The sequence below is a fragment of the Zootoca vivipara genome, chromosome 14 (assembly GCF_963506605.1).
Source record: "Zootoca vivipara chromosome 14, rZooViv1.1, whole genome shotgun sequence".
NCBI classification, from domain to species: domain Eukaryota; kingdom Metazoa; phylum Chordata; class Lepidosauria; order Squamata; family Lacertidae; genus Zootoca; species Zootoca vivipara.
Window position 1 is genome coordinate 6,947,301 of NC_083289.1, and position 21,429 is coordinate 6,968,729.

A 21,429-nucleotide genomic window follows, 5' to 3' on the forward strand; every position below is an offset into this window, starting at 1 on the left:
TCACTGGCACCAGCGGGACTGGATTGTCACCAGGCGATTGCACTGAACTGTGTTAATGCCACACAGAGCGACCACAGCACTGACTGCGACGTGGTCACTCCCTGGTGGCAAGCAAAGAGGACCTCTAGCCAATCTAAGGTTCTGCACTTTGGCAGGAAGAAGCAGCTGCACCAATATGAGATGAGGGACACCTGGTTTGCTGGAAGGAAAAAGGATCTAGGGATCTTAGTGGACCATAAGCTTAACATAAGTCAACCTGAAAGTGATGCAGCAGCAAAAAATGCTAATGCTATTTTAGGCTACAACAAAAAAAGTGTCAAGATGAATGGAATAAAATAACACAAGGAAATTCAAAACAGTAACAATTTATTGTGCATTTATTCAAAATCCATTAAAAAAATGTTTTTATTCCATGCTCTTCCTGTTCTCTTTCTTCTTTTCACCAATCAGTGAAATCCCGTCTCTGCCTTCAATCAGCTCGAGACCGAGACACTTGGAGTTATACAGGAGTAGATCATATATCCTAAGGAATGGGAAAACCCAAAATTCTGTGAGATCTTTTGAGGCAAAATAATGTTAACAATTGTCAGATCTTTCTCTGTCCCCTGCCCTGCCTTGTCTTTTGCCAAAACAAAGGTGGCCACCCTGTGCTCAGACAGCAAGACCCCCCTCTCTCTCGGCCTCCCTGAGGTGGTCCAAAGGAAACAAGAGCCCCAGCTTGGCTGCAGGAGTTGCCAGAAGGAGGTCTACAAAATGCCACCCAACCATCTTAGGGACTCCACTCTGCATCTGTGGAGGGTTTACTCTGGAGCCTTTTCTTCTCCTGAAGCCATCCCATGAGGCAGCAGAGGTTTAGAATCAGAGTTCTCCTCCATGGGCTCCCTTCCAGGGGGGATGAGCCCCATTATGCCCTCACTTCCCTCTACAGCACACGCACAAACAGCTTTCTCTGGATCTCATCCGCTCAATCTGCCGGAGTCTGTTTTCTGGCCCAGGGGAAAGTCCCTCACTCACTGAGGGTTTGAGACCCATTGGCTACCCTCCCCTGGTCCCCTGACCTCTTCTCCCTCTGACTGCTCATCCCTGTGCCCCCACCATTTCCTGGGCTCGGAGATGTCTTCCCTTCCTGGTTCTCCAACTGCTTCCTCCCACCATTCCTCTGTGCCTAACCAGTCCATGACATTGTTCCACCCCTTGGCCTCTGTCCCCAGAAGGCAGCTTCCCCCTACCTGATCTGGTCCCACAGCCACTGCTTCCCTTTTGCCCCCATGAAAATATGGAAAAGGAGGTCCTGCTGCCATCATTCTGTCACCTGCAAGAGAAAAAAGGTAAGCAGGATGCCAGGAGTGCCTGCTTCTCTCACAGATGAAACAGGGCATCTCCAACTACAGGTGGGCTTTTGAGAAAGTCTTACCTGCTGAGTGAATTTGGATGTTGGCCTCTTTCTGGTGTCCGCACTACCTATAAATCTTCAATTATAATATCATCTGGATGGAAGAGAATGAGAATGAAAATGAAAATGAGATTTTCAAACAGGCCTTTCCCCCCCATCCTTCAGTCAAAGGTCCCAGGTTGGAAATGTAGCTGGAGTCAGTCCGGACACTGTCCTCCCAGGCCAGGTGGGAAAGGCCTGCCAGGCAGGGAGCAGGTCCTGCCAGACTCCCAGCAAGAAGACCTCAGAGGTGGGTCTTGGGCAAATAAGAGACAAGGTAGTTTGCTGTCTCCATAGTGTGGGGCTCACCTTCTTCCAGCTTCAGGCGGAAGCAGGCCAGGTCCGGCCGAACTACCGTCATCTGCAGAGGAAAGAAAAATTGGGGTCAGATGGCAGCAAGAGAGCACAGAAGCAGTGCCCAGCCAGGAAGGACGGGTCTCCCTCTGTCTTGGGCCCAAACCCTTGTTCCAGAGGACCTCCCTGGGCCCTGCAGCCTCCTGGGCAGAGGTGGAAGGGCAGCCTCTGCCCTCACCCTGGCCCCCAGGGACACACATCGCATCATCTGCGTTAAAGGTCACTCAGGGATGTGCTCTTGGAGGGATGGAAGCAAACAAAGGAAGGAATAGAAGAAGGCGAGCTACTTACTCAGAGGCGGGGAAATTTCCGGGCAACGGCCAGCAGCAACGAAATGCTGCTGGCCGCTAGTTTTTGAGCCTCCCCGCTTTCCCCTAGGGCGTATCCTCACAGGTCCTGTAGGAGGAAAGAGCGTCTCAGAGTCAGGGGCCAGTCTGGCCCAAAGCGGCCCTCACTGCCCCCACCACAGAGTCCCTGGCACTTCTGGACCATGAGGGTTTGCCAACATTGGTCTTGGACCAAATTGAGGGCCAAACAGGCTCTGTGCCCCAGAAATGGGGCAGTCCGTTGGGTAAGGGATGGGGGGGGCAGGCAACCCTAAAACCACCCTGATGCCATCGGGACACTTACACTTAAAAGTTGCAGGAGGGTGCCCGGATTGGGGGCTTCCATAAGGAGACTTCCAAGGAGGAGACGGAAGTGGCGCTTCAGCTCCTGCGGGAAAAGAGAGAAGAGAGTTTGAATGCTGGCGAAATATGATGATGAAGAAGAAAGAGCCATGCAAAGGGAATTCAGGACAAAGGACATACCTCTCTTTCCTCCTCCTTTTCTGGGCCCTGAAGAACTGCCTCCATGGTCCTATGGAGGATCGCACTGATCATATCGCAGCTGAATTTGGGCCTCATGGTACTGCAGAGATGAAAGCAAGAGGATTAGATGCTTCCTCCTCCAAGTCTCCCCTGGAGTTCTGCCCCCCACCCCCCACAACCCCGTCCATCACAGACCCCACTCACCTTAGCTGGAGGAGGGCCTCCAAGGCAAGGGCCAGGGTCAGGGGGCGATCCCTGAAGTGCTCCAAGGGCCCCAAGATGTCCTGGAAGAGAACAGAGGAGGAAAATCAGCTCTTTCCGGGGCCTCCAGAGGACAGCTCCGACCCCCAACACCAGGCTTGGCTTTCCAGGGGACCCTAAGCCGGCAGGGTCCTCCTCTCCGCAGATTCACAACCCCTTCCCTAAAGCCCCTCCTCCCCCCCACCTCCCCACAGGGGTCCCTCACACCACTCCTCACTCACCAGAATGGCTTTGGCCGTCTCCTGCTTGGAGCACTTCAGGGTTCGCAGCCCCCTGAGCTCAGCTGCCTGGCAACTCTGGATGACCCCGAGGATGTATAATTGCTCATCCTGGAGCAGCTGAAATGCAAAAGTCAGACTGTCAGTTCCTTGTGAGGGGAGGGCTTCTCTGCATCTGAGAGTGCAGAGTGGGGGGCAGGTCTGAGGGATCCAGTCCCTGTTCTTGTTTTTTGCAATACTCACCCCTGGGGAAGGGATATGGAACCGCAGAACTGCAAAAAGAAGGACATGTGAACAGGTGAGTCCGTCCCTGAGCCCCTGGCAAGCCTATTCCGAGAGATTTCTCCTGGATTCCAAGTCCTACTGCAGAGGTGGGACGCCCCAGGGCTCGGTGGCAAATTCTGGCCTCCTTTCCCCAGGGAAGGTACCAGCCCCCTGCTTCATTCATTAGACTCCACAAAATGGGTTGGCCTCTGGGGGGAGGGGGTTCCAGCCACTGGCCCAATGGACCTTGGGTCGGATTCAGCCATCTGGCTCTTTCCATCTTTTGACTAGCTCCCCCCCCAATGCCGATTCCTGCCCTCCTCTGTCCAAAAAAGGAGGGCCACTTGCTCACCTGGTGCCACGGGCTGCTCTGGGCTTTACTGGGGGGCCACTTGCTCACCTGGTGCCACGGGCTGCTCTGGGCTTTACTGGGGGGCCACCCTGTGGCAGCGCCTGAACAGGCGCCTTAAGCACCTGATCCTAGAAGAGATGAGCGGAGAGAGAAACTCAGACCCCGGCAGCCCCAATTCTTGGGGGGGAGTGTTTGTGTGTGAAGAGGGGTGTCTGGAGAAGACAGGGAACCACCACCAAATGGGCAGAACAGAAATACGTATGTGGAGAGGGGAGAGCTTTGGGTCATTCATTAACATTGTTACCGGAATTCATGGAAGGGGGGTTCCCCCTCCAGCAGGCACCACATCCCCCTCCAACTGTAGCTCAAATCAACACCTTCACTTCTGCAAATGTCCCCACAAAACACATCATCCTGACACAGTCCTTTCCTTTTTCCATTCCAAAGGCTCCCGTAAATAAGGTGCTCAACCAATCTGCTCAGACTATCCAAGTAACTGTCCAATAGCAACCAAGGAGTGCCGCTAAACAGCGCCCCCCAGCACAAAGCACACAGGCACTGCAACTGCCGACCAGCCGTGGCCTCTGCTCTACAAATAGGAATTCCCACTGGGAAAAGGGAAAAGTCAGAACCAGCCATGAAAACCGTTCTTGGTCCATTGAAACTAGTCTTTTGCGTTTCATTCTAGGCTCTTGTACTACCAATCCAGCTGTAGGCTTCTGAAACATGAACCACTTATAAACACCATCTCCAACGCCTTGAAAGATTCCATCAATGGTGTCTCTGAAAAATGTGACATATCTCTTGGGAAGGCAGGCAAACCAATACCAGTGTCCTGGAAGAAGCAAAGATCCCCAGTATTGAAGCAATGTTTTTCAACACCAACTTCGTTGGACTGGTCATGTGGTTCAGATGTCTGATTATCATCTTCCCAAGCAACTACTCTATTCCAAACTTAAAAATGGAAAGCGTAATGCTGGTGGCCAAGAAAAGAGGTTCAAAGGGTTCCGGTTTCCGCCTGCAGGAATGGCGGACCTGTTTTCCATCTCTCTGACCTTCGTAAGGAATTTGGCGGTTGCTAGGGGAGTAAATGGCAACCCCCTACCCTCTCCGGGGGTTACGGAGAGGGGCCGCTGGCCCGCGATGCCCCCAGACCCACTCCGACTGTTTTTGGAGTGGGGGGAGCTTGGGCTGAGCACTTACAAGGGCCAGGACTCCCGGACGCTAATCTGCATGGCGGGGATTTCCATGGTTAAAGAAGATAATTAGGCTTAAATCTATGGACATACTTCAGAAGGAGGGGAAGAAGCGCTGTTTACTGCTGAGAAATTTATGCTGCTGAGGGAGAGGAGTCAAAGATTGTACTGCATCTGGAAGAAGGATTGATGGGGACGGAGCGATAAGGGAAGTGAGTTTTTATTTTTTTTTCTTCATATTGTTGCCTCGTACCTTCCCGGACGCGATGTCCTGGCTTGTTTGGAGTGAAAGAGAAGCAAAAGACTGTGTGAGTTGAACTTTATAACTGTTGTTACTGAGCATATTTTTTAAAGATGTGGAGTTGCCGATGAGAAAAGCCCCCCCCTAGTCGGACGGAAGGAGTTCTGGACGCGTTCGGAGGATTTATGAGCTGTGACGCACTTTAAATTGGAGCAGCGACCTGAAGCTAAGTTCAGCTATAGGGCAAGGAGATCCATTAATTTACCAAGAGTCTATGGTTTGATGTTTGGGTCTCCTGCCTGGAAAAGCTGTAAATTCTATAATGATCGTAAATCTTCATGGCTATGAGAGAAAACGAAAGTGATTTGAGCTTTTTAAGATGGCGCTACTTCGAACTGCTTCGACGCAACAGGGAGCTCCATTAAGAAGATTTATGGGGAGGCTGGACTGATTAACTCACACAGGAGAAAGAACATCTGTGAAACTTTGTTTGATATTTATCTCAGCAGCTGGGAAACAATCGGATGAAAGTGGAAAACATCTATGTGACTGTAAGGGGAAGATCTGGATTATTATGAACTTGGAGGACGATTTGAACTTTAGAAAAAAGACGGCAGTGGACAGTTGCGAGGAATTCCCAATTTCTTGAAGCATGGGAACCCAAATAAAAAATTCTTTAGATGATTTGGCATAACATTCGGTTTGATTGATATATATATGTGTATAATTTGAAATATTGAATGTGATATAATTGGTTTTAATTGGAAAATTAATAAAAATATTTTTAAAAAAAGAAAAAAGAAAAGAGGTTCAAATACACTCTCAAGGCCAATCTAAAAAATGTTGCATAAACACCAATGGCTGGGAAACACTGGCCTGCGAGTGCTCCAGTAGGAGAACAGCGTTTACCAAAGGTGTAATGGGCTTTGAAGACACATGAACTCAGGATGCAAGGGAGAAACGAGCGAAGAGGAAGGCACGCTTTGCAAACCCTCACTATGATCAACTCCCACCCAGAAAACTATGTCCCCGCTGTGGAAGGACATGTGGATCCAGAATTGGCCTCCACAGTCACTTACAGACTCATGGTTCAAACTCACTTTTCATGGAAGTCAATCTTATCCGGCTATGAGTGATAGAAGAAGAGAAGGAGAAGAAGGAGAAGGAGGAGATAATATCTGGTCGTAGCACTTGCCTACTCTTGCAGTGGGAAAACCTTCAAATATTCATATAAAAGCAATCACACATCGGATTGACACTGTTCCAATGCTGTTCTGCTCAGAAGGAAGATGGCTACCAGAGGAGGCACTTGGGATATGGCTAGGAGCAGCCACCATCCCTGAAGCATGAGACCACGTACACAGCAACCCTTCTGCCTGGGTGATAATCACTGCCCTCCTGGTCTCTGAGTGCCAGACAGGTAGCCATCTCAAGGACAAGAGTGGATCCAACCTCCATGGAATGGGGACTTGGCCAGGAGGTACTAAACTTGGCTAGGAAACAGGAACATATCTATACCTATCTATCTATCTTCCTTTGTTTTACTTAATGGGTGTAAGGTGGAGGTCAAGGGAGGGACAGGGACAAACCTGATACTCAGGTTTCCGCCAGAAAAACCTCCCAGTTTGGGACACAAATGTGATGTATGTAGGACATTTTATTAAAAGGCGTTGTGGGTAAAATGGGTTTCTTTCTGCTTCTTCCATGTGGTAGTTGGAAGTCCTGTCGCAACAATTCATTGAATAAAGAACAGGCCTCACCAGAGAGCCAAGGCTGTGCAGGGGACCCCACGACTCACCCCCCCACCCCCACCCCCCAGAGATGAAGAGAAAGGGAAGGAATGCTACTTACAGCCTGCCCATTTCGTCCACGAAAAGATCCCACCCTCCTCTCTAAAGTAACTAACTATCTAAAATGCCCACCCAAGCCTAAATCTGACCCCAACCCCAACCCCTGCCCTAAGTCTACACCTAACCCCCGCCCTAACCCTAACTCAGGGGTGTCAAACTCAAATTCATCGGGGGCCGCATCAGCAGTTTGGTCACCCTCAAAGGGCCGGTTGTGTCTGTAGGACTATGTGTCCACTCTTTATTATCATAAATTATTGTCACTGCATTCAATTATTACTGTTTTTGTAATAATGTAAGCTCATTCCCGCCCCCACGCGGATCACATTCCTGCGTCGTGGCGCGTGTGTGGGAGGGGATGTAAACGAGGGAAATTTGAACAAAAGGTGGGGATCGACGGCTTCCGGGGGGGGGGGGCTCAACTAAACCTTCGGCAGGAAGGAGAAAGCCACTGCTGGGATTTAAAACCTGCAGATGGAAAGAGGGCTTCCCTCTCCCGCCCTGCGCACACCCAAACCCCGCTAGGCAGGATTCCACATGCTGCAACCCACCCCATGCTTTGGAGAGGGGCAGGAACATGTGGTGCAGCGCCAACTCCCTGCTTTGCTTTTGCATCCTCCCTCCTCAGCGCCAGAGTCCCTTCCCCTCGCACTGAGGGAGGGCAGCGGATTTCCTGAGGAGGAAGGCGGCGGCAGCCCCAGCGGACGTGCATCTTCGCCTCAGAGCTGCTCTTCCCCCCACCCGCGCTGTTGTCGTCTTCGCCACCACCTCTCCCTACCGGGACTGCAGGCAGAGGAGGCTTGAAAACCTCCCCCCCCCCAAAAAAAACCCTCCCACCTACTCAAACCGCGAGGCGACTCCATCTGGAGCCCTACATCACGAGGGGCTGAGAGGAGGCCGCCGCCTCCCTCCCGGCTGCCCCCCGGGGCCGGAACTGAGAAGCCAAAGGGCGGCTCAGGGGTGGGGGGAAGAGCAAAAGCCAGGCACCCTCCCGAGTGTCTATGAGGAGAAAACGGGGGAAGAGGGAAGAGAAACCCGGCTCCATCAAGAGAGCGGCTGTTGCGCTTCGCCTACTTCCCCCTCAGGCTCACTCCGCGTCCCTTTCGCCCGCTCGCTCGCCCACCTCCCGGATGCAGCCGAGGAGAGGAAGGGAAGCGGCGGGCGGCAGCTCCCCAGTGTCGCCTCACTCGCTCTCGGAGACAACAGCAAAGCCCGCCAAAAAAAAATCCAGCACTGCTCCGTCCCGGCACCAACTTTGCCGGCGGCGCCTGTAGGGCTTTCCTACCTCCTCGGTGGGCTTCCTCCTCCTCCTCCTGCATCTCACTTCCCCGTCTAGCCACCTCAGCCTCATTCGAAATTGAAATTCCCTGGCCAAGGCCGTCAGCGTGGGCTTCCTCCTCCTCCTCCTGCATCTCACTTCCCCGTCTAGCCACCTCAGCCTCATTCGAAATTGAAATTCCCTGGCCAAGGCCGTCAGCGTGGCTCCAGCGCCCCGGCCTCTGCCTGCAGCCCCACCCCCGGTTTTGACCCTCGGCCAATCGCAGGCTCCAGAACTACTGTCAGCGGTCACCGGCGGCGGCGGCTACGCGGGCCACATGACGAGGTCTGGCGGGCCGGATTAGGCCACCGGGCCTTGTGTTTGACACCCGTGCCCTAACTACTCTATGTACAAAATATATACAAACTATGCACAGATGTGCACAAAAAACAAAGAACAAAAATAATATAAAGTACAAAAAATAAAATAAAAGTGCCAAAAGAAAAGAATAAAAGAAAAGAAAAATAAATCAAACCAAATAAATAAAAGTAATAAATCAAATCAAAATCAAAATAAGAAACTGGAAAAATAACCTCCTCTCCTCTCCTCATCACCACCAACCACCACCAACCGCCACTAACTCCTCTCTCTCTCCTCGCCTCACTACAAACCCACAATGGCTGCCTGCAAGTCAGTGGCTTTTAAAGGAGAAGCAAGAGAAGTCACAAAGGAGGGCGGGTCCTTGTCACCGTGGAAACCCTCCCCCCAGGACCTGGCCCCACCTGGCCCCTCCTGAGTGGTGATGCTCCTTTGTCAGAACTCGGAGGCACCTGCTGTTCCGTCTGGAGCTGGGCTGGGAATTCCCCCCCCCAAAAAAAATCCCGGAGAGCTGCTGCCAGTCAGTGCAGGCTAGTTGAAGAAAGATATTGAGCAGCTGGAAAGTGAGCAGAGGAGGGTGACCAGGATGATGAAGGGCCTGGAAACCAAGCCTTATGAGGAACGGTTGAGGTAGTTAGAAGCCAAGCCTGATCCATATTATAGATAACATTAAACAGAAGTGTGTGTGCCAGGCTGCGAAATCACCTCCACTGCCCCAGGTCACATGAGGAAGCCCTCTGTGCTCACAAGCAAAACCTGTGATCTGAACAACCAATGGTACAGTTAGATCGATTTAGATGCTAGACTTAATGATCTTTTGGGGAGTGTCACTCCTTAGGTGGCAACAGGTATTATTTTTCCTACTTCAACATGTGCCCTGCATCTGGGGTCCTCCTGCTCATCATACTGCATGAAGCCCTGGTCTTTTGCCCCATAATATTTGTGTTATAAAATGTTGCAGGAAACCATCAGGTAGTTAAAAGGACAGAAAGGTGCAAAGAGTATTGAAAGTGGGATAGTATATGAGTGTCCAAATAGCATCATATGCACAAGTCATCAAGAGTGTACAATAAAAAAGATGTTTGTTAGGGGCCCATCGTGAATGACTTATTTCTAGGCTTCTTTTGACAGTGATGCTCCCTTTGCTGCTCAGGCTACTGTCCCATCCATCAAGCAAAACAAGCACTCATTTCTTAGCAACTCATCTGAGTCTCTAGTAGATCAATATTCTTCTCCTGATGGGTTTAGAAGACCCTTCTAAGCTAATTCACATACGGTATGTATTTTCATTCATGACAGCAAAATTGTTCCACAAAGAACGCAATGCTATCCCCAGCAATGGCTTATAATGTTGCAAACTCGGCAGGAACCAAATAAGCTCATCACAGTCTCATAAATTGCCTACTTGCTTGCAAACAAATTTGGCAATGCACTATGTTTTGCATACTTTAATGAACTTGTTGACAATCATCATTCTAAAGTTTCCTAAGTGAGCACTGATGGCTAAAAGAACTTTATTGAACGAGCAGGATATTCTTGCATCAGCTGGGAAGGTTACGCTGCATTTGAAAGCTACATAGAAAATATTTTGGGGGGAATCTGCAGGAGGTTTTTAAACTGCCTTGTGGGCTCCAGTGGGATGCTGACCAAGTCTGATCCACCATTCTCCACCTGCATACTTGTAAATACATACTGTACTTACTCACTCACTCACCTTTTTCTCCAAGGAGCTCAAGTTGGCATACACAGTAATCCCCACAACAAACCTGTTGTAGTCACCCACTGAGCTTCATGGTTGAGAGGAGAGTTGAGCCCCAGGCCCACAGGTCCTACTCTGGCACCTTAACCACTACACCACACACCCCAAGGTGCTCTCATCCAACAGGAAGCTGAATCATTTACCAGTTCCCCTGCAGCAGCTCAACATTGGAGCTCCCAGAAGTGGGAAGCCAAGCCCAAGAACATTTTTTGACAATTTCCAGGGGTGGCATTTCCAGTCAAATTAAAACAAAAACAGAGTCTTGTGGCACTTCAAAGGCGAATGTTTTTGTGTGTATATGTGTGGACTTGAGACAATTTAATCAGATGGATGGAGTATTGCCTGGCTGGTATATGCACACACACAGGGAGAGAATGCTAGCTGTACACTCAGAGGGAAATAAAATGCAACAGTTGCACTACAGCTTAAAACGATATAGAATAATTGCAGTGGCCACTTACACATTCAACGCTGTTGATGATAACGCAAATATACAGGCATAATACAGTAACTAACGTTGGTAGAGGAATAAATACCCAGGATCTAAAACTGAACTTCCTGGCAAGTGCCAATTCAGCAGTTATTTATTGCCGCCTTTTTCTCCAAGGAGCAAAAGATGACGCAGGCGGTTCTTCCCCTGCCTCCTCTTTAATCCCCACAACAACCCCATCTGGTAGGCTAGTCTGAGAGCCCCCCCCCTCCGCGGCAGCAGGCAAGAGCACTGCGCAGGCGCAACGGCGCAGGCAAGCAGTTGCCCAGGTAACAGAGCGTCCTCCTTTCCAAAACGGTCCTCGCAGAGGCGGAGTCAAGCTCCGGGCTGCGCCAATCGGAGCTCGGGCGGCGTCCGCAGGCGGGAGGCAGAGTGGGGGCGGGGCTTCTCCCGGAAGTTCCGCCTGCGATTGCCGTTTCCAAGGCAACCGTGTGCTTGAGCGGGAGGCAGGTACGGGAGGCGGCCGCTCGGGGAGCCTCTGGAGGCGGCGGGAAGATGGTGAGTCTCGCGGGCGAGCCCTGCCTGAGCTTCGGCCCCGGGACGACGCAGCTGGTCTACCTTGCAGGGTTCTTGTCGACAGAATTCCCGGCTAACTCACAGGCTTCGTTTCGTTTTGCTATTGACTTGCCTGCTCAATAAATAAAATTCCAAAGCGGCTCCTAAGTGCGAACGACCAGCAGGTGGTTTATATCCTAGCCCTTGTGGATTAATGTGGCGCTTTTTCAAAAAGCGGCCTCTTGAATTTCGCGTTTGCCACGCGAAAAGGCTGCGGCCGAGTTTTAAACAATTGCCTTCTGAACTGCTCTTTGGTTTTTTTTTAATCTGTTCGCAACATTGCACCCCCTGTGTGCTTTCTCAACGACGAGAAAGTCTCCCTTTCCTGCCCTGCGGGACTTGCAGTGTTTGCAACTCAAGGAGTTGAGGGCGGGGCATCTCCACACAGTGCCAAAAAAGCTCAATTAATTTAGCAACGGGCGGGGGGGGGCTGATATGGTGAGCCACCCCTCTTTCTCCCGCAGCTGCCTCGGAAGGCGAGGGTACCAGAGTTGGCCTTTTATAGATCATCTCAGCAGGCAGCCTGCTGAGAGCTCCCTTCTGAAATCTAGGGTCAAGGTTGCCTTGGTTGTGCCCCTGCACTTCTCTAGGGCCTCAATAGGATCTTGCTAGCCTGACTGAAGCTGCCTCATGCCAGATCCAACCTGCCCATCCAGTCCTGTCCTGTCTGCTCTGACTGGCAGCTGCTCTCCAAGCCCTCAGGCTTTCCCATTCTTTTGAGACCAAGGGACCTTCTGCATTCAAAGCAGGTGTTCACTAAGATATGGCACCTCTGGCTAAAAAGAGAAAATGAACAAAGCTGTTTCTGCTTGTGGGCTATGACACTGCTTTGTACACAAGCAATCCCATTATCCATCTAGCTTAGTAAGGTCTACTTTGACCCCTGCTGCTTGATAGATTGAACTTGAGATCTTCTGCATGAAAAGCAGCAGCTTTGATTTTGAGCCAATTGTCCCTCCGATAATGAAGTATGTTTGCCACAACCAGTGTCTGCACTTGCTGTTGCTGGGCTGCTGGCTGATGTATTTGGCTCCCAGCCCTTGCCTAAATAACTGGAGGCACATTTATGGGTAATGTTCTAAATGGAACCAGACAAAAAGAGGAGGTGGTGCCACCCTACATGTCTGTCTGCTTTGTAAGTGCAACTCCCAGTGACAGCACTCCTTAACTTTTGGGTTGTGTTGGTGATCTTGTGAAGAAGAGGAGAAGGGCACCATGCCAGTGTGAGCCATCCTGCCAGTAGGATGCTGGTGGTCTCAGTCATGGAGAGACCTTGACAGTGTTTTCCTGCAGCCATGAGAATTCTCCCATATATGACTCCCTTGCAGGCGATGGCACGGCAGCGGCACGGCCGTGCGCAGCTGACAGCGGCGCAACAGCTGGATAAGAAACAGCATGAGGCTTATTTCCAAGAAATGAGGGAGCTGGAGCACCAGAAAAAGGTGCAGCGCGTCCATCAGCTAGAGGTGATGTGGGAGGCTGAAGACCGTGTTGAGGAGAAGCGCCTCGCACGGCTGCTCAGGGAGGAGGAGCATGAGCGGCGCATGGAAGAGGCTATTCAGAGGGTGAGTCGGATTGTCTGGAGGCAGGGAACTCCTCCCCATAATTAAGATCCTGATGATCTGTTGCATATTTGGTGAGTCCCACTGAGTACACTGTGCTGAAGTTTGTGTTCTAAACCGCAAAGGGAAAATGAGTCTGGCTGCTCAGCAGATTTGAAGGGAAGGAGGGCCACAGGCTGTAGGTAGGTTGGTGACAGTGGTAGGCTGTGATTTATCTCTGGGAAACAATTGTAGTAATGTTTCACCTAACAAACAGCCTGGCTGGCTGGGCTGTAGGTTCTGCTACCCCAGGGGCTCCCAGGGCCTGACTAAGAACTTGAGGCGTGGTTGGTTGAGGCGTCTTGCTCTTAGGGCTGAGTTTGCAGCATCCCAAGACATCCCTCCCACCTCCATGGCTCCCAAAACTGGATTCTAGGTAGTGTGACAGCTTATACAAGCTTGGTAGAGTTAGTAACAACCTGGCAATGTCTTGTTTAATGAAAAAGTGTTAAAGCTGAATATATGGGTCTTTATGCTATGAAATGTTGATGAAGCCTTTCTGAATCTGCATTGCGTGATCTTTAAAAAACTTTTTTCAGATGTTAGGCTGTTGTTTAATCAGAATAAATATCAACTTTGTGCTCACTCTAAGATTAATACCACTGAAAAAAATCTGTATCTTCTTTAAAAATGCCAATGTAATTATAAATAGATTATCTTCTGTTAGTTCAGCACAGTTCCAGTATAGCAGGCATCTGAGTAAAAGTGTTCCAGACTGAAGGTATGCAAATATTTTCCATTCCACTAAGGTTTTTTAAGGATTATTGCAGGATACACTAACAATTTCTTTAGAAGCACACTGAACTATCAGACAATTGCAGGATAGTAGTTCTAGAATCCAATTCTGATTTGTTAAATTCAATTTTGTGGTCAGGCAGAAGAGAATAAAAGGTTGAAGGAACTGGAGTTGCAACAGGAAGAAAAACTGGCAGCTGAGTTAGCAAGATTAAACCATGAGAAACTTAAAGATGAAAAGATGAGACAGCAAATAAGAGAGACCAGGTATTTCTTTCTTCAACAAATAGATTTCTTTATAATCCCACAGAAAGATGGAGCTTCCCTACCTCTAACTGTTACTAATGCTTCTGTTTGGTGTCGGAGTTTAGCACTTTGTTGGGGGCATCATGGCAGATGAAGATAATCTCTGTGGTGTGGCGGCATCTTCTTCCCCCAGCTAATAGATGCCAGTCTAGTGGCATGTCAGAATTTTAGCATGAACACGCTGGGTTGGTAAAAACATTCATTTTAATGTTATCTTTTAAAACTATAAATGTGTTTAAAATCAGATTTGTTAAGTGTCTGCAATGAGAGGTGCCAAATAAAAGAATGAGAGGCAGTTTTCAACACATGTTTCATACTTTTTGTCAATACGGTTTCTAGTATTGAACTTCGGGAGCTGGAGTTGAAGCTGAAATCTGCTTATATGAATAAAGCGAGGGCTGCCCAGATTGCTGAGAAAGAAGCTATAAAATATGAAAAAATGGTAACTGGCTTTATTGACTGTTCTAATCTTTGGATCTGCTCAGTGTGTGTGTGTGTGTGTGTGTGTGTGTGTGTGTGTGTGTGTGTGTCTATATATAAAAAAATGTAAACTGGGCATGTGGGTGGGTGTCCACTTCTCTCCGAAACCACTTGACCGATTACGTTCAAATTTTGACACAACGTGCAAAGCGAATATGAGAGTGACCATATACAGGTTGCGTAGACAGATGTCACACCTGGGCCACGTAAAAACCCCAAAACCCCATGTTCCAGAACTCACAAATCACCCTCAAGTGCATGCTGGGAGCACAGGAGATGTTGCAAAACAGCACCCTCTAGCAGCGATGACTACACTGGTACTGCACCTAGGAATGCTTCCCTCTCCACAGCATCTCGGCTCGCCTTTCCAGACTGGGCCAAGTGGAGGTGGGGGCTCGCCGGGGTGGGGGGAGGAGGGGATGGGATAGCTCATGGGTTGGGACAGGGCGGGGGGAGTCACAGGAATGACCCTGTGTAAACAGAACATGCGAACATGCGTAAAACATTTCAACAAAATGAAGGGGGGCTCTGAAGGTGAGGAGGGTCTGAAGGGGGACTCTGAGGGTCCATTTAACAGACTGAGCCACAGCAACGTGTGGCCAGGCCAGCTAGCCCAGCTAGTGTTTGTGTGTGTGTGTGTGTGTGTGTGTGTGTGTGTGTGTGTGTGTGTAATGACTGACTTAAAATCTTGCTAGTTTGGAAAATGGATTGGTCAGCTTAGATTTTGGATAAGCCTAGCCCTACTGTTTGTTTTCACTGGGAACTTATGGTAAAGGGTAGGAAAGACACTGAAGTAACAACAACAACAAATGTTTAAAATCCATTTTCTAAATTAAAAATTACATTTTAAAAAGGAGATTTATTTTGGTTAGTAAGAGCAGTGTTTTATTCTGCATCTTGATATCTTCCACCAAGCTAAATCAATGACATGATGTGGACCTAAGCCTGCTTACTCAGGAAAAAGTCCCACTGAGCTCAGTAGAGCTTATTCTCTAGTAAGTGGGTTTTCTTAAGGATTGCAGCCATAACAACCATGCTTGCTTCTAAAGGCAGTGTGGGGCAAACCCCTCAAAGCTGAATTCATGCAAATAGTTTTAAATGTATAGCAAATGGTCTACACAGCATTGCATTGTTTTTCAAAGGTCATCTCTCCAAATATGATAATTAAAACCTTTCAAGCAGCATGTTTCTAATGTGTTTCTTACTGGGCTTTGTCCAGTTATGCCATATTTAGAGTACACATATTGAAATCAATGGACATGACTAAAGTTTCAGTTAAGGCGGATTCAACCCATAACTATCAAACAACTTTGGCTGCAATTCTGAACCAATTACCATGAAACAATCTCTCTTCAACTCAGCAGGTTTTACTTCTGAGTAAGCATGCTCAGGATTGCACTGTTAAATAAATAAGTTCCACATTTTAGGAAAAAATGGCACTGAAATGGTTTACAATGCATCAGATTTTTGGTTTGGCTTTCTAGTCACCCATCCTAGCTTTCAGTTGCTTTTTACAAAGTTTCCATAGCCCTTAGTAGCTTCATTTTCATAATTTTATTTCCATGTACTGTTAGTTTAGCTGAATGGATGCAACAGTGTGTGTGGAGAGAACTATTTCTTGGTGTAGCAGGTTGAAAAAATGGATAGTTCCTAAAGGGCTAGATTAATACGTGATTAATATATGTAAATAATATGGTTCATCAGCAGTCCACAGTGTCTTTTCACTGGGATGCTAGTCTTCTTTGGAGTTTGTTACTCCAAATTCTTCTATTTTTTTAAAAAAATAGATTAAAATCTTTTCAGAAAGCTGATGCAGAAATATGCAAAGCAATGAAGGAAGCACAGGAAAAGGCAGAGGAAGAAGAGAAGACGGCTGCGGCAAAGCGGAATCAGGAAAAGCTGCTTTACCAGCAAGAACTGGAAAGGCAACTAGAGGACCGAGAGAGACAGAGGCAGGCAGCCTATGAGGAGTTCCTCCGAGAGAAGCTCTTGATTGATGAAATTGTGAGAAAAATCTATGATGAAGATGAACGGTTAGTTGGACTTCCTGCGTTTGTGTTTTAAATTTGTTTAGCTTTACTGTGTAAGAATTTTTCTCTGGTCTGAGGGGTTCCTTGCTTTATTAATATTTCTGGCTCATGGCTCATCTGTCCAGCCTGCCCTGTGCTTATGGTGCTTAGAGTGATGGCAGACCTGCTGCTTCACAGTGAGCAAGTTTTTGATCTGGTGGCTCCTACCTCAGAGCATTTGAAATCGACTAGATGACTTTCAAGCTGTGACAGTCACTTAACTGGGAAAGTTGTCATGAGCACAAAACGGCATACGCTGGAGTGTCCTTAGTTCCCCGGGGATGGCTTGGTGTGACACAAGAGGAGGGGACTCTTAATTATCTGGGTTACATTTAGAAATGTTACTAAAGTTTGAGACTTCTCCATAGAGCGAAACAAGGAAGACTAGAGAAAATGAGAGCAACACAAAGGTTCATAGAAGAATTTAAAAATGATCAAGCTATGAGGAAGAAAAGGCAGCGTGAAGAGATGGAAGAGGAAAACAGAAAACTCAAGGAATTTGCCAACATGTGGCAGGAAAGAGAAGATAGCAGGATGGCAAAGATCCAGGAAAATGAGGAGCGGAAGCAAAAGCTCCAGCAAATGGTATTGAAATGCCTCTTAAATTTCCTTCCCTTGATATGAGAGGCAGCAGGTGCCTAAAATCTCCTCCCTCTCTATGACAGCTTGAAGAGGCTCTAGAAAGGGAGCAGCAGGAACGGGAAGAACTTGAGCAAATCCGTGAAGAGCTGTATTTTGAAGAACGAGAAGAGGAAAACCGAAAGAAGGAGATGGTAAGTGACTGCAGTTTTTAGTCTTGTCATGGGACTGCACAAGAGATTTTCTGCCCCTCCCCCCATTGCCCTTCCTGTGAAATATCAGCTTCAAGAGCTTTAGTTAGTTAGTTTCCATGGCTTGTTAACCTTCACTACTTCATATTGCTGTAGACATCTTTGTCTTCCTTAAATATATTCCCAAGGGACAGTATATCATCCAATGTGAATTTGTGAGGGTGCTTTGCCAAGGGCCATGTAACGCTCCTCTCCAGGTCTTGCCTGCTTGAGGAGGAAGCTCCACTTGCCCCAGGATCCTCTCTTTTCCCCATGTCTCCTAAAACTGTCTTAGATGACAAGTTATCACAATATAAAGGTATTGAAGCAAGGTTTCCCAAGCTGTGGTCCATGGACCATCAGTGATCCACAAGCCTCTATCAGGTGGTCTGTGGCCTGAGGAACGGCAGAAGCAGCAGCAGCAGCAGCTCTGTCATTCTTAGAACCTGGCAGTCCACCTGGAAGGTGTGTGGGATGGGCTGGAAGTGATCAGGGGAGAAAGCACTTGAAAAGGGGCAGGGAAGATTAGCAGCAAAGATAATGTGAGGCTACAATTAAGAAGTTTAATCTGGATTCCTTAAAAAATCATACAGCATCTAGTGCAGTGCATTACATTTGCCACAACAGGCAGAAGAATCATTAAATGGTCCTCCAAAACTCTCAGCACTTTTCAGGTGGCCCATGGGGGAAATGGTTTGGGAACCACTGTATTGAAGGAAGCAGAACAGGCAACCTCTGGTTATCGTATGCATTGGTGGAGTGCACATAAGCCCCCCTCATCCTGTTATGCCGCCATCACGCCGCCTTCTGGGTCTGAAAATGGCCCATGCATACAGGGTGGCACATAAAACGGGAGTTGCCTGTATCTTGCCTAACTGTTCACCCTGGGAACTGGCAGTACTTAATTATTATTATTATTATTATTAGAATGACTGTTGTATGCTGTACACTCCTTCCCTGTAGGAAGAGTTGGAGAAGAAACTTAGGCAGCGTTTAGAATTGCGCAAAGCGTATGAAGAGCAGTTGGCCATGAGGGAGGTGCTGCGGCAGGCGATGAAGGAGGAGGAGGAGGCCTTCCGCCAATCCATGCTGGCCAAGTTTGCCGAGGACGACCGTGTTGAGCAAATGAATGCTCAGAAGCGAAGAATGAAGCAGTTGGAGCACAGGAGAGAAGTAGAGAAGCTCATTGAAGAGCGGAGAAAGCAGTTCATTGCAGACAAGGTGAGAAACTGGCCTCTTTTGACAAAACTAATCACAGCTAATAAGGCAGCTCTGAGTTCTGTACATTTCAAGTAAGACAGTGCATGCACTTTTATAAACTAAGAAAATCTTTAATAAAAAATATTGGCGGCGGGGAGGGGGAGTAGGTCAGGGAAATATTAGAGCAACCTGTGGCTTTGTAGCCAGAGCAGAAGCATTTTGTTTTTCACAGGGCAAAAATCTCCCATAGCTTCATGAAATTGCTTTTGAACTAGTAAAAGGTAATACATTTTTATTACTTCTGTACAGGAACGTGAACTTGAAGAAATGCAGCTTGAAGAAAGAAGGAAAGGCATTGTTAATGACATCATTGAGGAGGAGCGGCAGAAGCTGCTTAAAGAACACGCAGTTAAACTATTGGGATATCTTCCCAGAGTAAGTAGAGACAATTGCAGCTTAATGGGGGTGAAATAGCAGCAGCAGCAGCAGCAGCAAAGTTCCCTGCACCTGCATTAGGATATCCAAGGAGCATTTAACATTGGAGCAGAGGAAGGCAGTCTCTCCCATGGCCAGCTCCTATCGTTCACGTGGAAAATCTATGTGGATTCTGGTGAAAAACGGAATTCTAATTGTGCAAGACTGAAGCCCACATTTACCTGTCTTAAAGGACAAGTGAACAAGGCTTAGAGTGGGAAAGACTGGATGGGAATATACACACGGGAGAAAAAAGTAAAGCTGAATGACTGAAACACTCTTTGGGGGTTTGCTTTGAACAGGCAAGGGAGAATGTGCAGTGAGCTCTGCTCTCTCAATGATACTCTGCACACCAGGCAAACACCTTGTTAGTCTGAAGGGGGGCTGGCTTACTTGCATGTAGGGTTTCCAACACCGGGACAGAAGCTCTGCATATTGCCACTTAGTCTTTCACACATGCAAACTGAATGTCTGAAAAGGGCTTGAGTGTGAAGGGGGAAGGCAGAGGGGGGAAATGGCATGGATAGGGTGTTTAACATTTATTTTTTTATTTCTGAAAGAGAGAGGGGATTTTGGAGTAGAATCTTGTTTTGATTCTGGGACAAAGTGGAGAAGGATGGGTTTAGTAGAGAAGGCAGGGCAGAGCTGTAAAAGATGCACTGAGAGCCAGTGTGGTGTAGTGGTTAAGAGCGGTAGACTTGTAATCTGGGGAACCGGGTTCATGTCTCCGCTCCTCCACATGCAGATGCTGGGTGACCTTGGGCTAGTCACACTTCTCTGAAGTCTCTCAGCCTCACTCACCTCACAGAGTGTTTGTTGTGGGGGAGGAAGGGAAAGGAGAACGTTAGCCGCTTTGAGACTCCTTCGGGTAGTGATAAAGCAGGATATCAAATCCAAACTCTTCTTCTTCATGTTTATTTACTCAGAGTAAAGCCCTGCTGTTTTAAAACAAAATCTTTCACTTTCCCCAGCTTCTCACCCTTTTCTCCCCTGCATTCTCAATATGGTGCTCGAGTTGTTTTTGTACTCAACTGCTGCCTTCCCTCATTTCTCTTTGCCTTCCCCAGAGGTCTCTCTGTGCTCTTGCCTGTCGGTCCCCCTTTCTTCAGGTTTTGCTGTTTCTGTCTCTTCACTCCCTTCTCCATCCTTCCTTGCTGAATTTAGTGGCTGCAGTACAGAAGGTTTACCCTCTCCCACCAGCTCACACATTGAGGGTCTGGCACAAGGAGGCCCTGCAGCAAGTATATACTCTACCACATGCCTCTGAATCCAGGGAGAGAACTACCTTGGTTATAGTCATGTAGTATCCTTGTATCCCACATACTGTACTTGTTGGGCTCAGGTGGCCTAAGATGTTTCCACTGAAATGGGAAACTGGCCACAATCAATAGGAATCTAGAATTTCCAGAGGGAGCTGTAATGAGTGATTTAGAAGGTTTCGAAGTAAGACCTCAAGTCTCAGGCAGGCAGGCAGGCACACCCAGTGTGCAGAAATGGCTCCTGGAGCAGCTAGAATGGGAAAATCTGATAGTCTAGAAGGGGCAAGGCTGCTTTGAGATTTATTTTCTTAAAATGCAAAAATCTTATAGCCTTGACCCCTGCTTCCACTAATCCAGAACTTCATACTTGCATATTACAATGCATCACTATAGTGGAAGCTTATCACCAAACCCCAGTTTGGTAAACAGTGCCATTGCCATTTAAGCCAAGTACAGTTAACATGATAAAAATAATTAAATGCAAAGCACAAACCATTAAATGGTGTGCAAAATAAAAAGTGTTTGAGAACTTTACTGTGCAGGCTAAGTCTTAGACTTCCAGTAACTACAATCCTAAAATACCTTTTATGGTGTCATATTGAATTGAATACTGTTCTTTGTATGTTCAGGGAGTTCTTAAAGATGAGCAAGATGTTAACATGTTGGGAGAAGAGTTCCGGCAAGTTTATCAAAAGAGAAAAGGCGATGGGCCGGCAGAAGACAATTGAGACCTAAGTTTGCTTCAAGAAGTATTAGAAGAAGCCGTGGGACTATATAGAGTACAGTGTTCTTACTGCTAGGTAATTTTTGCCTCTAAATCATTCCATGTGTCTTTCAACTGCCTTGGTTTTTATAGTGATTAAATTATTTCTGCAAAAATAGCTACTTTTGTTTGCATTTTGTGCTTATGCTGGAAATGGGGAGCTGAATTTATCTTCACTTGACAGAAATGAAGTTGTTGCAAAAGTCTGGTAGCTTCAAGTGTGTTTAAATTAAAAATGCTTTAAATACATATATACCGGGTAGCTAAAACGCCTGCAGCTTATTTAATAAGTGATTGGAAATATACTAATTTATTTGCA

The 21,429-nt window shown here is 47.7% G+C and overlaps 2 protein-coding genes across 2 annotated transcripts; one reads left to right on the forward strand and one right to left on the reverse strand.

The window, feature by feature from the left end:
* LOC132593186 (uncharacterized) lies at positions 1-10,081 on the reverse strand. Its single transcript, XM_060282732.1, has 8 exons — positions 10,058-10,081; positions 3,739-3,818; positions 3,078-3,249; positions 2,800-2,879; positions 2,596-2,695; positions 2,417-2,500; positions 1,742-1,793; positions 1-101 (listed from the first exon to the last, which is right to left on the reverse strand). The coding sequence occupies exons 1-8, from the start codon at positions 10,079-10,081 to the stop codon at positions 1-3; spliced, it is 693 nt and encodes a 230-aa protein (XP_060138715.1).
* Positions 10,082-11,276: 1,195 nt separating this feature from the next.
* Positions 11,277-21,306, forward strand: MNS1 (meiosis specific nuclear structural 1). The gene is made up of 10 exons (XM_035130595.2): positions 11,277-11,357; positions 12,743-12,979; positions 13,890-14,017; positions 14,396-14,498; positions 16,340-16,569; positions 16,974-17,190; positions 17,271-17,378; positions 18,378-18,635; positions 18,924-19,049; positions 20,977-21,306. The coding sequence occupies exons 1-10, from the start codon at positions 11,355-11,357 to the stop codon at positions 21,073-21,075; spliced, it is 1,509 nt and encodes a 502-aa protein (XP_034986486.1). The 5' UTR covers positions 11,277-11,354; the 3' UTR covers positions 21,076-21,306.
* Positions 21,307-21,429: the final 123 nt, after the last annotated feature.